The sequence below is a fragment of the Cheilinus undulatus genome, linkage group 8, assembly GCF_018320785.1.
Source record: "Cheilinus undulatus linkage group 8, ASM1832078v1, whole genome shotgun sequence".
Taxonomy (NCBI): Eukaryota; Metazoa; Chordata; class Actinopteri; order Labriformes; family Labridae; genus Cheilinus; species Cheilinus undulatus.
Genome location: NC_054872.1, coordinates 40,627,469 through 40,640,976, shown reverse-complemented (window position 1 = coordinate 40,640,976; position 13,508 = coordinate 40,627,469). Strand labels below are relative to the sequence as shown.

The 13,508-nt window shown below is 38.5% G+C and overlaps 3 protein-coding genes across 11 annotated transcripts in view; 2 read left to right on the top strand and 1 right to left on the bottom strand.

The window, feature by feature from the left end:
- Positions 1–7,436, top strand: part of LOC121513011 — a 35,849-nt gene extending 28,413 nt beyond the window's left edge. For 7 of the 8 annotated variants that reach the window (XM_041792475.1, XM_041792477.1, XM_041792476.1 and 4 more), the window contains 9 exons: positions 1–44; positions 137–210; positions 341–558; positions 660–913; positions 2,054–2,182; positions 3,968–4,115; positions 4,249–4,275; positions 5,703–5,746; positions 5,904–7,436. In XM_041792475.1, coding sequence (XP_041648409.1) covers positions 1–44; positions 137–210; positions 341–558; positions 660–913; positions 2,054–2,182; positions 3,968–4,115; positions 4,249–4,275; positions 5,703–5,746; positions 5,904–6,167 — 1,202 coding nt within the window. In that variant the 3' untranslated portion in view covers positions 6,168–7,436. The remainder of the gene's footprint in view (positions 45–136; positions 211–340; positions 559–659; positions 914–2,053; positions 2,183–3,967; positions 4,116–4,248; positions 4,276–5,702; positions 5,747–5,903) is intronic. The other variant, XM_041792479.1, reaches the window with a different exon arrangement.
- A 1,664-nt stretch (positions 7,437–9,100) lies between these two features.
- Positions 9,101–12,516, top strand: dnajc28 (DnaJ (Hsp40) homolog, subfamily C, member 28). Of its 2 annotated transcripts, XM_041792536.1 has the most exons (3): positions 9,139–9,395; positions 10,122–11,298; positions 12,435–12,516. In XM_041792536.1, the coding sequence occupies exon 2, from the start codon at positions 10,135–10,137 to the stop codon at positions 11,296–11,298; it is 1,164 nt and encodes a 387-aa protein (XP_041648470.1). In that variant the 5' UTR covers positions 9,139–9,395; positions 10,122–10,134; the 3' UTR covers positions 12,435–12,516. The 2 variants fall into 2 exon arrangements, with proteins under 2 accessions (XP_041648471.1, XP_041648470.1); XM_041792537.1 differs by lacking the exons at positions 9,139–9,395; positions 12,435–12,516 and adding an exon at positions 9,101–9,129 and having other exon boundaries at positions 10,122–12,365.
- LOC121514171 lies at positions 12,405–12,893 on the bottom strand (the record flags this gene model as incomplete). Its single annotated transcript, XM_041794270.1, has 1 exon — positions 12,405–12,893. A coding segment is annotated over one exon (489 nt), but the record flags the coding sequence as incomplete, so codon positions are not given.
- Positions 12,894–13,508: the final 615 nt, after the last annotated feature.

Sequence of the window (13,508 nt, the reverse complement as noted above, 5' to 3'; positions counted from 1 at the left end):
ATCTTATGAGAAGTTTGGAGTTTTGGGGTCAAGGAAGCATCATGGTAATCGCATTCATTCGTCCAATTAATTTTCTCTTTTTTATTTATTTCCAATGTTGCAAAAAGATAAATTTTCATTTGTTTTTCCTCTGCAGCATGACTCTAGTGTCTGGAATAAACTTGAACCCCAAGTACAAATTACAGATACTGAGGAAACTCCAACATACAGGTAAAAGTAACTTCATTGTTGTTTTTCATAGAATTCAAACAAATCAATTGGTTCTAAATTATGACTCAAATCCTCAAAACTGATGCCAGATGCTCACAAGAACTCATTGACTTTGTTTCCAACTCTGTAGCCTACAGTCTAAAGCAGTGAACTGCTTTGAATGCAGTGTCTCTGGCCTACGCTGGGTTTGTAAGGACAAGGTTAGCTTTCAGTACCAGTTTTGCTCCTGGGGAGGACACATGGAAAGGATGGAAAGTATGGAATACCTCCCAGCAGGTCCTCTAATGGACATCAGAGTTGCTGCTGGAAAATTTGATGAAGTGTACCTGCCACACTGGATCTGCACTGGTAAGTGGAAATTTAGAAAACTGCATAAAATTTACCAACAACAATTTGAAAACTGATGCAATACTTGTATTCACATGTGAGTGCATTTATGTTTTGTGCAGATGGAGATTCTAACATAACAAAAGAATTTGCAGTCCTTCACATAGATGACTGTGGAGATTTCGTGGAAAAAGTGTCAGCAGTTACACCATCCCATGTCAAGTTATCCGAACCAGTTTTCACAACAAGAGGGGTACTGATGAAAGTTGGCTTTCCTGTGAAAATAAGCTGCAATGTGTTGATATACTATAAACCCAACACACCATTCCTCAAACTGCATGTGTACCTTATCCCCTGTGATCCTGCTCTAAAAAAGGTGAATAAAATGTTCCTCAAAGAGATGAAGGGGAGTAAAATACTGTCTCTCGTTTTAGCTGTAAAACTCCCTTGCATAACTTTTTATCTAATAAAATGACTTATTACAGCTTTGTTCTATCATCTAAGGCTGGCCACAGACTAGACGATTTTTAGCCCGATTTGAGACCGGATTTGCCTTCCTCCGACGATCATGCTGGTGTATCCTGAGCACAGATTCATCATAAAAAATTATTTTTCTGTATAATCTTCAAGTGTGTGTTGTCAACGCAATGAATTGCCTACTCCAATTACGTAGTAGCCACCCAGACCTTGAATCACAAACATGTTTGATACTGTGCAGGTGTGTGGTCTCAGTGGTCTCACAGTCCTGCCAAGTGGTCTGAGGATCATTAAAACTGTACTTAGGTCTGTGATCTCCCATGGTTTTAATGCCATTTGAAATATGAAAATCATCTAGTGTGTGGCCAGCTTTAATATATGGTGCTTAGCAAATTTATTAGACCACCTGTTATATTTGTCTCAGAGACCATCCAGCATCATGAAGTGCTTTTAATGCAGACTCTTTCATTTTCAGTGAGCTCTCCACATTTTACCATTTTGAACAGGAATGAGGAATTTCAAACTGAATTCACCTTTTTATACCCAAGTTTGAGCCGGCTCACTGGGCTTCTCTGAGAAGTCAGAAACTAATCAAGCAAAACATTCAACCACTAAAACTCATTTTTCTGTTCAGGAATGCAAATAAATAATTATAATTTGACATATTAATCAAGAAATAATAATTTGCTTTACGTTTTTTCAGTTTTTTTGTAAATCAGTAAATTTGAAAATTCATGGATAACAATAATAATTATATTTTGGCATTAAAAATATCATTTAGGTAAAGAGCTTCTAAATTTTGGTGTATTAACCATTGCAGAAACATAAAAAATGATTTTGGTAATTACTAACACTGTTAATTTAGGGCAGTTGTGGCATAAACCTTACTTTGGGTGGTGGTCTAATAAATTTGTTAAGCAATATATGTAAACTTTTCCTCACTATTGACCCAATACTCCATTGTTGAACTGATTCTTCATATTGTTCTTTAAAACACAGATGACAATACTGAGCACCATATATTTTTCACTCAATGCAGACTGTGGACACAAAAGAACTCTCGAATGGATATGAAATAATCCAAAAACCACGCCCAGACAATCACCTGAAAATGCTGCAAGGTTTTAGCCTCACAGCAGATATAGACTCAGCAAGGATTTTCCCAGAGGTAAACTTTGTCTGTTAGTCATGAAATAACTGTACACTGCAAAGAACTTTGTTTTAAATTTACAGTATTATTTTACATTTTGGACAAACAGTTCTTCAATAAACAATCAGATTTTTTGTAAACATAGAACAGCTAAATCATCTGATGAAATTGAGTCAAAACTACCCACATTTTGCAGCTTTTTAAATTTTTTATAAAAATACTTATGTGGTTTGTCAATCTAATTTAGCTTATTTGACCTTTTTTTCTTGTAAAACCCTCTTTGGTATCAAATAAAAACAGCTTTCTATTAAATGTCATTTTTTTTAAAACTGTAAAGTAAAATAAGTGCATAAATATTTACCCCCCTTCAAGTCAGCATTTAGTAGATGCACATTTGGCTGCAGGTAGAGTGCACAGCACTGAGTCTGATGTAGATAGGTCTCAATCAGGCTTGCACATCTGGACACTGAGATTTCACTCCATTCTTTGCAAAACTGCTCAAGCTCTGTCGGGTTGAACAGGGATCAGGTATGAATGGCCCTTTTCAAGTCCAGACACAAATTCTCTTTTGGATTGAGATCTTGGCTTTGACTTAGCCATTCATAAGCATTCACCTTGTTGTTTTTTAACCATTTCTGTGTAGCTTTCTCTGTATGCTTTAGGTCATTGTCTTGCTGGAAAATAAATTTTCTCCATAGTTCTCTTGAAGACTGAATAAGACTGCCCTTTAGGATTTTCCTTTATTTAACTGGGTTGTTTTACCCTTGACATTTACAAGTCTTCCAGGGCCAGCTGCTGAGAAGCATCCCCACACCATGATGCTGCCACCACCATGCTTCACAGTGGGGATAATGCTTTTGCGGTGATGTGCAGTGTTTGGTGTCAACCAAACATAGCATCTTGTCTGATGGCCAAAAGGCACCATTTTGGTCTCATCAGAGCAAAGAACTTTTGTCCGCTCAAACATGGAGTCTCCCACATGCCTTTTGGGGAGCTCTAATTGAGATTGAATGAGTTTTCTTAAACAGTGGCTTTCTCTTTGTCACTCTTCCATAAAAGCTTTGACTAGTGAAGAACCTATGCAACAGTTGTTGTATGCATAGCCTCTCCCATCTCAGCTGCTGAAGCTCCATCAGGGTAGTCATAGGTGTCTTGGTGGCCTCTCTCACAAGTCAAATTCTTTCATGGTCACTCAGTTTGTGAGGATGGCCTGATCTAGACAGATTTACATGTGCAATATTCCTTCCATTTGTGGATCAAATAATTAAACTCTGGGGAATGTTCAGTCCCTTAGAAATTTCTTGTATCCATTTCCTGACTTGTACTTTTTTAAAAGCCTTTGCTCTGAGTTACTTGATTGTTCTTTTGTCTTCATGATGTAATGGCACCCAGGAATATTGATTAACCAGTGACTGTAACTTCCAGACACAGGTGTCCTTTTACCACAACTACTTGAGACACATTCAGGTCAGTCACTTTAAGTGGAGTGAATGCAGTCACTTATTTTTCATTACATATTTTGATTTAACTGACATTACTTTGTAGAAATCTGTTTCACTTTGACATTAAAGAGGTATTTTTGTGTTTTTTTTTTTCATTTTTGTCAATAAAAGCCAATTTATATCACCATGTTTGATTTATAAAATCAATAAAAGGGTAAAACATCCAAGGAGGTGAATACCTTTTATAGAGATTGTATGTGCCCCATCCTCCTTGGTTCCCGTTGTATTCAGTTTATTTTGTTTTATTTTTTTTTTACTTTAGAAGACAAAATCAACTCCTTTCTTTTTCATGATTTAATAGAAAGTTACCCTCAGATATGACAGCCAAGACCCGAACTTCTACGAAGTGTTCATAGAGAATCCAGACAGAAGCTTCCACCTCACTCTCTCCCAGACAACTAAGGTGGAGACACAGTGCAAGCCAGTCTGGACCTGTGAAATTCGAAATGGTAAGTGCTGATCAACTTTATGAATAAATTAATTCATAGTGTTGGGCAATGCCCCTTGACCTCTAATTGTGCTGCTGAAATATTTTGTTAGAAACACAATACATAAAACCCCAATTTATGTGTTTTATTTCAGATGACTATCAGAACCCTACCTCAGAAGGTAAGATCCTTCTTTATAAAGATTTACGAGTTACCTTTTTGAATTCATGGTAGATCATGTGATCATGCATCTGTCCAGTTCTTTCAAGTATAGTAGAATCAGTTAGAAAATTACTGAAACTTTCTCACAGTTTTAATTTTCAAACAAATAAAACCTGTAGTTAATTTACTATCACAAAATGTTTTTTAGGCTCTTTTACTAAATGGGCATGTTAAATATAATCTAATAACTGGTTGATATTGTTACAAAGGCTAAGTGTATGACATAACATCTGTTTGTGCCCATTGTGATAACTTATCACATTTTGCATCTGCTATTACATTACGAGGCAAGCAAAATATTTTTCTCATAAAAATGTAAAAAATATTTTTACATTATAGAGTAGGTCCCTTATTCTTGCATTAACATGGTTACTGCTTCACAATAGAGTGCAGTCTGCACTATAAGCAGTTGAAAGAAGCTTGTCTTTACCACTGATCATATCTGTTGATTAAATTTATAGGAGCTATCAAAAATACCACCAAGCTTATTTATTACAGAATGGCAACTGCTGGACATTAAAGGGTCAAGAACACTGATCTCAGAGGACAATAACTCCTACAGTAATTTGATAAATATTCCAAAAACTTAAAAAGTAGGAACTGCTCTGTGCAGCACAGCCCCGGTTCCACAAGTGTGAAGAGAGAGGAACAGCGCTGCTAACAAAAGACAGGCAGAGGACATGCCAGCCTTGATTGATTGTTCGAGACTTGTTAAAAAATTTTGAAAAGAGACAGCTGGACCGAGCAAACATTTTCTTTCAGAAATATTTCAGTACCGTGTTGTTTGCAGAGCTGGGCAAAAACCTTCTTTTTTGGATGTTGATTTGAAAAACAATTACTGAAGCCTTTAACTTTGGGAAATTCTGTTTCCTGTAAAGATTTTTAAATGACTGTGTACGCGGTTTATCCACACTGTTTTGTTTATGGGAGAAAGAAGGATCCAAACCGTGCAGCGAGCAGTGAGCAAGAGCGTAGTGCCTCCTGTAGCAACCAAAACACTCTTTTATAAAATGAAGATTAGCCGTTAATGCAGGACACGGTAGTTATACGCCCAGCTGTGATTAGCAGACAGACAGCTGATCCCAGTGATCGCCTCCCAACCCCCCACTGCCAATCATAGCTCTTTCTCTCGACACATACTCCTCCCCCCAATCCCTGCTTGCATTAATGCTGATGTACCATGCTGCTGCTGCTACACATCCTCCACCCCAGCGTCCTCCTTTATAGCTTAAATCTTTTTGTACCCTAATTCACTTTCTTGCTACCATGGATTGATATTTTTTAGCTGCTTTTATTGTGTTCAATATGCATCATCATAAATGTTTTTTGTCCATATGGGGTGATGTGCAGCAGATTTACTAGATATTTTATTTTCTTTCTCTTTAGACAAACACCTCGTGGATCTTCAGCTCTCTTCACTGTTGCAGAAGGTAAGTTTAATCACATCAGAACGACTTTCCAGTATTTAAAACTCATGATATAATGGTTTGACACTACTCAAGATACCCTGAAGTGTTCTTCAGTTGTAATATTATTGATAATTACAAACAATCAGATCCCTCTTTCTCTTCATTTTGAATGTATCAGGCAGCAACCATCACCACAGACAGAGAGATACTTTTAAAAACTCTGGAGGAGTTGAACCAGGAAGACTTCGAGAAGTTCAAGTGGTTCCTTCAGGATAAAGGCGTCCTCGCTGGCCTCCCATGCATCTCGACGGGTGAACTTGAGAACAAAAACAGGTTGGAACTGGTGGATCTGATGTTGCGCATCTACAGCCAACAATGTACAGACTTGACCAAAGAAGTTCTCAGAAGAATAAACAGGAATGACCTGGTGCAGATGTTGTGAGAAATCTGAATCCAAAGGGAAGTTGGGCCGGCCACACACTGGGCGATTTTAAAATCTTAACCAATTTTGAAAACGTGAAAGACCAAAGACATGATGACAATTTCAAGCGATTTTTCATCTTTAATCCTCAGAACGCACACCTGCTAGCCGACCTTTTAAGGAACCTGGTGTGATCTCATGACTTCATAAAAAAAATCAAACAAACATGGATTTCTGTTGATTCCTTCTTGCTGTCCCTCTACAACAGGCTATGCTGGCATGCGTTACAGGTGCAGCAGAAATCATAAAACAATGAAAAGAATCAGGATGGAATCCTGGCTGGAATGAAGGTACAGTTGTTTTTATGGTTTGATCCGACTGCTAACGCTACTCACTCACTCTCATTGGTCACTGGTCATTGGTACTCCGTTGGAGGCACTTAAACCTAGAATCATGAATAACAAACGTGTTTGATATTTTTGATTCACAGTCTGGGAGGCTATGCAACGATTTGGAGCAGTAAAATAATTGTATTGACACCACACACACAAGGATTATTCAGACAAATAATTGTTTGCAACGACAAATCGGGGGGGGGGGAGACAAATCTGGCCTCGAATAGGGCTTAAAATCTTGCCGTGTGTGCCCATCCTTAGGAAACAAGCAGCTAAAAACCATTCAAAGCTGACATTTCAGAAATCAAGAATTCACGTTAGACTAGTCAAACTTTTGACAGCAAAAATGGTATAGAGAGAAGTTTTATGGTGTGCCACTGCCGGATTCATGCTAAAAAAGACTTGAAGATGCTTGAGAAGCTTTAAATATGAAATGTTGACGAGTAAATTTTAGGGCAGATGTGTTATTTTTATTTTGAATCATAGAAAAAGAAAAGAAAACTAAATAAGAACAGAGGCATTATTTTTCTTACATATGTGCATTTCCAGTATTTTAAATATATCTCCATAATATACTGCACTTAATATGTTTACGTTTTATGTTCATGTGTGAAACTGATTTTTTATATTTCATGTTGTAGATTTTTCTGCCACAATGTAAAAATGAAAAGGTGATTTATTTTGGTGTCCATTTGAAATGGATTGAGAAGTGTTTTGACCACTAATACAGGGATTATTATTCTGTTTTTATTCTTTCTGTGTTGTTTTCTTTGAGGCCAGGAAAAGTTAAAGCCTTCCATTTTAGCCAGTTTGTTCAATTTACACTTTAATTTTTTTATATTGCCATATATATAAGTATACTAATATGCTATACTAATAAATTTGTTAAGCACTATATATTTTAAAAACTCTTGATGTCTTTTGTTTACTTGTTAGTTGTTTTGCAGATATAACATCTTATTTTCTTATTTTTTATAAAAGGTGCTTCACAATTATGTTTAGTGTTAATCTGAATATCCCGTGTTTTATCTGGATGTCTGTAAACGGTTCATTACAACAGTAATTGATATTTTCCTTTAAATCTCTGTTTGTATTTCTCATTAATTGTGACTCTGCTTTCCAGAAAAAAGTCACCTATATCAGTCAGTTAAACTTTGGTTTACACCTTTCAGACATATTCAGCTGTACTAAATGTCCTGTACAAGTGAGGAGAAAAGTCACAGTCAGAGGGTAGAATTCTAAAAAAATGTTTTGGAGACTGATGTAGTCCAATATGAATTTGATAAAGTTATTATAAAATGGAGGATAAAATTGATAAGAGAAAAGATATTAAATACATTGTAATACGGTTATAATTTAATGCACAGACATAAGATTAAATGCTCATAAAACAGAGAAATTATTCTAAAAATATACTTTCAATAGTTTTGATAAAATGTGCAAAAACAATAAAATAATTATGATGATAAGACATACTGAAAAGCATCTTTTAAATACTAAGATGTTCATTTAACAGCAGAATACATAATGATAGATACTATGCTGAATTTAACATACCATATAAAAACCTGACTTTAGATTGTGGGTAAACATGCATGCACTTGGTTAGATGTTTTTATTTAAAACCATCAGATTTTTTTTTTTTTACAACACTTAGCTTTACTGTATGTCAGTAATATTTACTGTATCTTTTTGCCATATTATTTGTAGAAGAGTTCTACAGATGCCCTTGGAGGACATGCAGCCCTACTTTTTGTTTCCCTTTTTCAGAAGAAGTTAATTTCTGTCTTTTCTGAAGATCTTGAAAAATGAACTTGTTACTATTGGAGAGTCAGCACTGTTATTCCAAGATAAAGAGATTAATAAGATTTTGGGAAATTGTTATCACCACAGGGAAACAGAGAAAGTCAAGGTCTGTACTCAACAGGCCCGTGCACCTCCATGCATGCTGGTTCCTGCCAATTTCTTCTTTGGGAATCAGATGTTGATGGCCTTTCTCCTCATTGTTTACGTTAATTATCTGATTATTGTCAGAGAAAAACTCAGGCAAGTTTTAGGAAAGTTTTTTTTTATTTACATGCTCGCAGGCTGACTTTTGACATTTTTGTAGGGGGCACCACAGAGCCATCTAGCCATGCCCAAATAAAACTTCTTATTCATCCACTGTCCTTGTGTCTAATAAAATTCATGGCAGCAGGTTTTCAATGCCCCTGAAAACACTAGTTTCTGTTTCATGGCGAATGATGATCTGCCACTGCTACAGCTGTTGATGCAGACCTGTAGCTTTGATATAGGGGTTTGATCTAAGGATGTTAAAAACCCAACCTATTTTAAATATTTTCCTCATACTGCATACTCCCATACTTTTCTTACTTGGCCCTTTTCTGCCTCCATAACTTTTTTTCTGAAAATGAAGTTAAATGTTCAAAATGTAAGTCAATCAAATTCAAATACCTTAAAACAGCATTGGCGCCCTCATCTTCCTTGACGTTGTGGATGTAGGGCTACAGGTTGGCCGACAGAGGGCAGCACCACCAAACAGCTGCTGTGAAATGAATAAGGAAAAGACGACGAAGAAGAAGTTGGAGGTATGGCTGTTATTTACATGGAGGTCGTGTAAAGTAGAGGGGCATTATTTAATGTGCACAACACTGAACTTGTGACGCTATTGTCATTTAGCCTTTACTGTTATAAAGCGGTAAATTATTCAAAGATATCTACTAACGTCGTACGTTGTAGCATATTTTAGCTAGCAGAGAACCAGCCCTGAAATTTAACCTTATTTTGTGTCATGTAATGGTTAGTTTTAATGTGAATTCGCATGATCCGTTGGGAAAAAACACACCTAAAACAGGTAAGTATTGTAATTTGACAGAGTGAAACACTGCGTAGTTAACTCGTCTCCAGCTTTTCATGGACTGGTGTTATGGTTGAATAAGTGACCGTGTTAACTGGCTACTTTCAGTCGAGCTTGTCGCACTTTAAACCTGTAAAACATTTTTTTAAATGACAAAATACGCAGTAGTTATGTCAGTAATGAACTATATCATAGGTTGGTTTTTAGATTCTGTGTTTTTAGCTGTTGAAACTAGAACATTTCCAGACGTCAGTTAACACGGTCACTAGTTAAACCTTAACACCTGTTTCACAACTGTTTCAGTAAAACTAAGACAAAAACAGATTTTAAAAAATTCATGTAAATAACTTTCAGCTCACAAGCACCATATCCCTGCTTTATGTAAAATTCACTGCACTGTCTCTTTAATATTTTAAACTTAAATACTGTTATAAGCTCACTGTGGTAATGTCTTACCTCATGTGCACATGTGCACCAGTTCATGCAAACTATCTTAATAATGCTATCTAATTCATGTAAATCTGCCCACATCCTTGCTCATTTTATACTTCAGATCATGTCTATTCAGTTTTCTTGCACCCTTTTCACATCTTGCAGACTCCAGTTTTGTAAATAAAATGTTTAACCTTAAGGAAGGGCATAAATACAGAGTGTACTCACTTCTGCAAGCACCACTGACCTCCCTGAATAATGGCCTGTCTCTTTTTCTTTTTAAATCTACAGGAATCAGCCAGCAATGAGTTGCACCTCCCACCTTCTCTGTGCCCGCGGTAACTTCCACCATGGCTGTTTTCTGCACATCTTGTCTCGACAGTCTCCATTGCTCAGAGCACTCAGTTCTGGTCCCCAGATCAGCCGCAGCCTACAAGAGAGCTACAGGCTTCTGCAACTGCCCGATGAGGGAAGCAGCAGTCCTGTACAGGTGAAAGAAGCCTACCTCCGACTAGCCAAGCTCTACCACCCAGACTCTGGGGCCCCGACTGCAGATGCAGGCCTGTTTGCTCAAGTAGAGGAGGCCTACCGAGCTGTGCTAGCTCATCAGAGTAAGGTTAAGAAACCTGACGGGAAGGAAGAAGTGGAAGATGAAGATAAGTCCAGAGGAACTGCACTTCAGCACAGACACTACCTCAGCTACGACGGTGTCGGCACAGGAACGCCCAGCCAACGTGAGCGCCAGTTCCGGCAGATTCGTGTCGACAGGGCGTCTGAGCAGGTTTTGAACTACCGTCAGAGGGAGCATGAGAGGGCAGCTGCGGCAGAGGGGGCGCTGGTGGAGCGTGACATGCGTCAGCGTAGCCGGAAGATCAAAATCACCCAGGCTGTGGAGCGACTGGTAGAAGATCTGATCCAGGAATCCATGGCCCGAGGAGACTTCAGGAACCTGAGTGGAGCTGGGAAACCTCTTAACAAGTTTGAACACAATCCTTACGCTGATCCAATGACCCACAACCTCAACCGCATCCTCATAGACAACGGTTATCAGCCTCCATGGGTCGTCACACAGCGTGACATCAGAGAGAAGACTGCTCATATCCGAAAGAGATTATTGGAGGGGAGAGCCAGGCTCGGTGACCCTGTGACACCAAAAGAGCACAGCCAATGGGAGCAGCTGTGTGAATCTGTAGAGGATGAGCTGGTGAAGCTGAACAAGTTGGTGGACAATTATAATCTCGTTGTACCTATGCTTAAAATGCAAATGGTTCACTTCAGTTTGTCACGAGAGATCGAACGTGCTGTAAAAGGAGCCGAGCAACACAGACTGGAGCAGCAGAGAGAGAGAGAGAAGGAGAGAGAGAGGAGGAAGGAGGAGAAAAGAAGAGCGAACACTGTGACAAGGCCTAAAAACACCAATCAGGGCCTGATGTCATGGATGAAGAATATGCTCAGGTTGAAAGTCTAGGTATGCTCTGATCCCACTTTTTTTTCTTACCAAGTGCAAGTTCTTCTGTTCAGACTTAGCCAACCCAATTCTGTACTCCACATTGTCAAAAAATCAATTTTTTCAATGAATGTGGCAAGTTTGAGTACCATTGCACATATATTTGGTTATAGAGAAGAGTCACCTGTCCTTTCATTTCAGCTGGAATCTCCATCATATCTAACATGCCTGCAAAAGTCCTCCCCTCTGTAATATTTTTGCCCATAATGTGAGGCTAGTATGTTAAAAATGTGAGCTTTAGCAGATGAGTTTGGAGTGGGCTAGCTAAGCAAACAGGCTGCTAACTAGCCAGCAGGCTAAAATTAATCATTTATCACCTTGATATGAAATACAGTCAGTTTTATGATTCAGTTTTATGTTAAATACAGCATGACAAAGGGCTGTCAGATCATATTGGCAGTTTGAAATATATTTATAAATATGAATTAAAAAGTTAAATGTTGGAGGGTTTAATTTTAAAAAATACAATGTGCAGATTCTTATTCATCTAGTTCATGGTTATCCATGGTTTCATCAAGAGGATAATTAGACTTGATTGAGGTTCTTAAAGTGATTCGCCTTACCCTTATGGAGGAGAGGTTCAAACTGAACCAGACTGCTCAGTGGAGCAGATAAAGGCAAAAAGGCTTAATATAATATAAGGAAAATCATAAGTTTTTGAATAAAAAATGACTTGAATTTGCACCCAAAACTATTGGATTTCAATGAAGTTCCAAATTAATCACATCAATTTGACTTGCATTAGATGCTTTTACTGTAATGTCAGCAATTGTTCAACATTTCCATACAGATGTTTTAAATTTCAGTCATTTTTAAAACGTCGTCAAAGTAACCCTGAAATAGTTTCAGAATGTCATAGCTGTAACTGAGACCTGTATTGGGACAATCATGCTTGCTTAACAGTTAAGTGTAAGGAAATTAATGTGCTAAGAGGAAATGTAACAACACCATGCAGTTTTTTATGGTTGAGTTGTTTCTGTGAAATTCAAACCAAACACTGTAACCTTCAGTTGCTATGTGACAATAAAGTAAAGGTAATATAAAGTCTTGTGTTAGAGTTTTATGCTTTAGAGTCTTGTTGTATCCCTGTCCTGCAGCGGCTCCACTGTTGAAGGGTTACAGATGATGACAGGCTCCTTGCTGCCGGCTCTGGGACTCTCTACCTCCCTCTGCAGAGCCTCGGCCACAGCCCTGGACGGAGTCACCACCTTGGTCCAGTCGTGAGCAATGTACTGGTGGTACGGATCCTGAGAGTTCTCCAGCTTCTTAGAGCGAATGTAGCTGAGCATGATGCCACAGGTGAAGAAGCTGAACATGCCGACCACCAGGAAGATGTACACCATGCCCTGAGACTGATTTTGGACCCTGGTTCCCTGGGTAGTGTAGTTCTGAGTTGTCTGTGGAGACACTACACCTGTGCTGTTGAGGCAGTGCTGAAGGAGAGAGAGCAGGACTGAGTGCAACTCGCTGGGGTTGATGCGTGGCATGTCTGACCTCTGCTGGACACTTGGGGAACTGCAACTGAGGAGACAGAAGACTGGATCAGCAGACAGGAAAAGGTTAGAAAATATACAGGTGCACGTAAAATGATAGTATAATGTAAATGTTCATTTTTTGAGGAATTTATTTCAGAAAGTCAAATTTCCACACATTCTAGATTCGTCTCATATAAAATGACTTGTTTTGATTTTGATGATTACTGACTAGACAGATATCCAGAAGACAATCACTGTTATCCTCCACAAGGAGGGTAATCCACAGAAGGTCACTGTTGGAAGGGCAGTCTGTTCTCAGAGGTTGTATCAAAGCAGATTTATGGAAAGTTGACTGGAGGGAAAAGTGTGGTAAGAAAAGGCGCACAAGCAACAGGGATGAGCTTAGCCAGAGGATTGTCAAACAAAGCAGATCCAAGAACTTAGGGGAGCTTCACAAGGAGTGGACTGAGGCTGGAGTCAGTGTGCCAAGAGCCACCACACACAGATGGGTCCAGGAAATTGGCTGCAAATTTTGTGTTCCAAGTGTTGAGCCAATCCTGAACCACAGACAATATCTTCAGTGTCTCACCCGGGCTAAGGAGAAAGAGATCTGGACCGTTGCTCAATGGTCTAAAGTCCTGTTATCAGATTAATTCAGTTTTGATGTTCATTTGTAAATGAAGGTCCCAGAGCCTG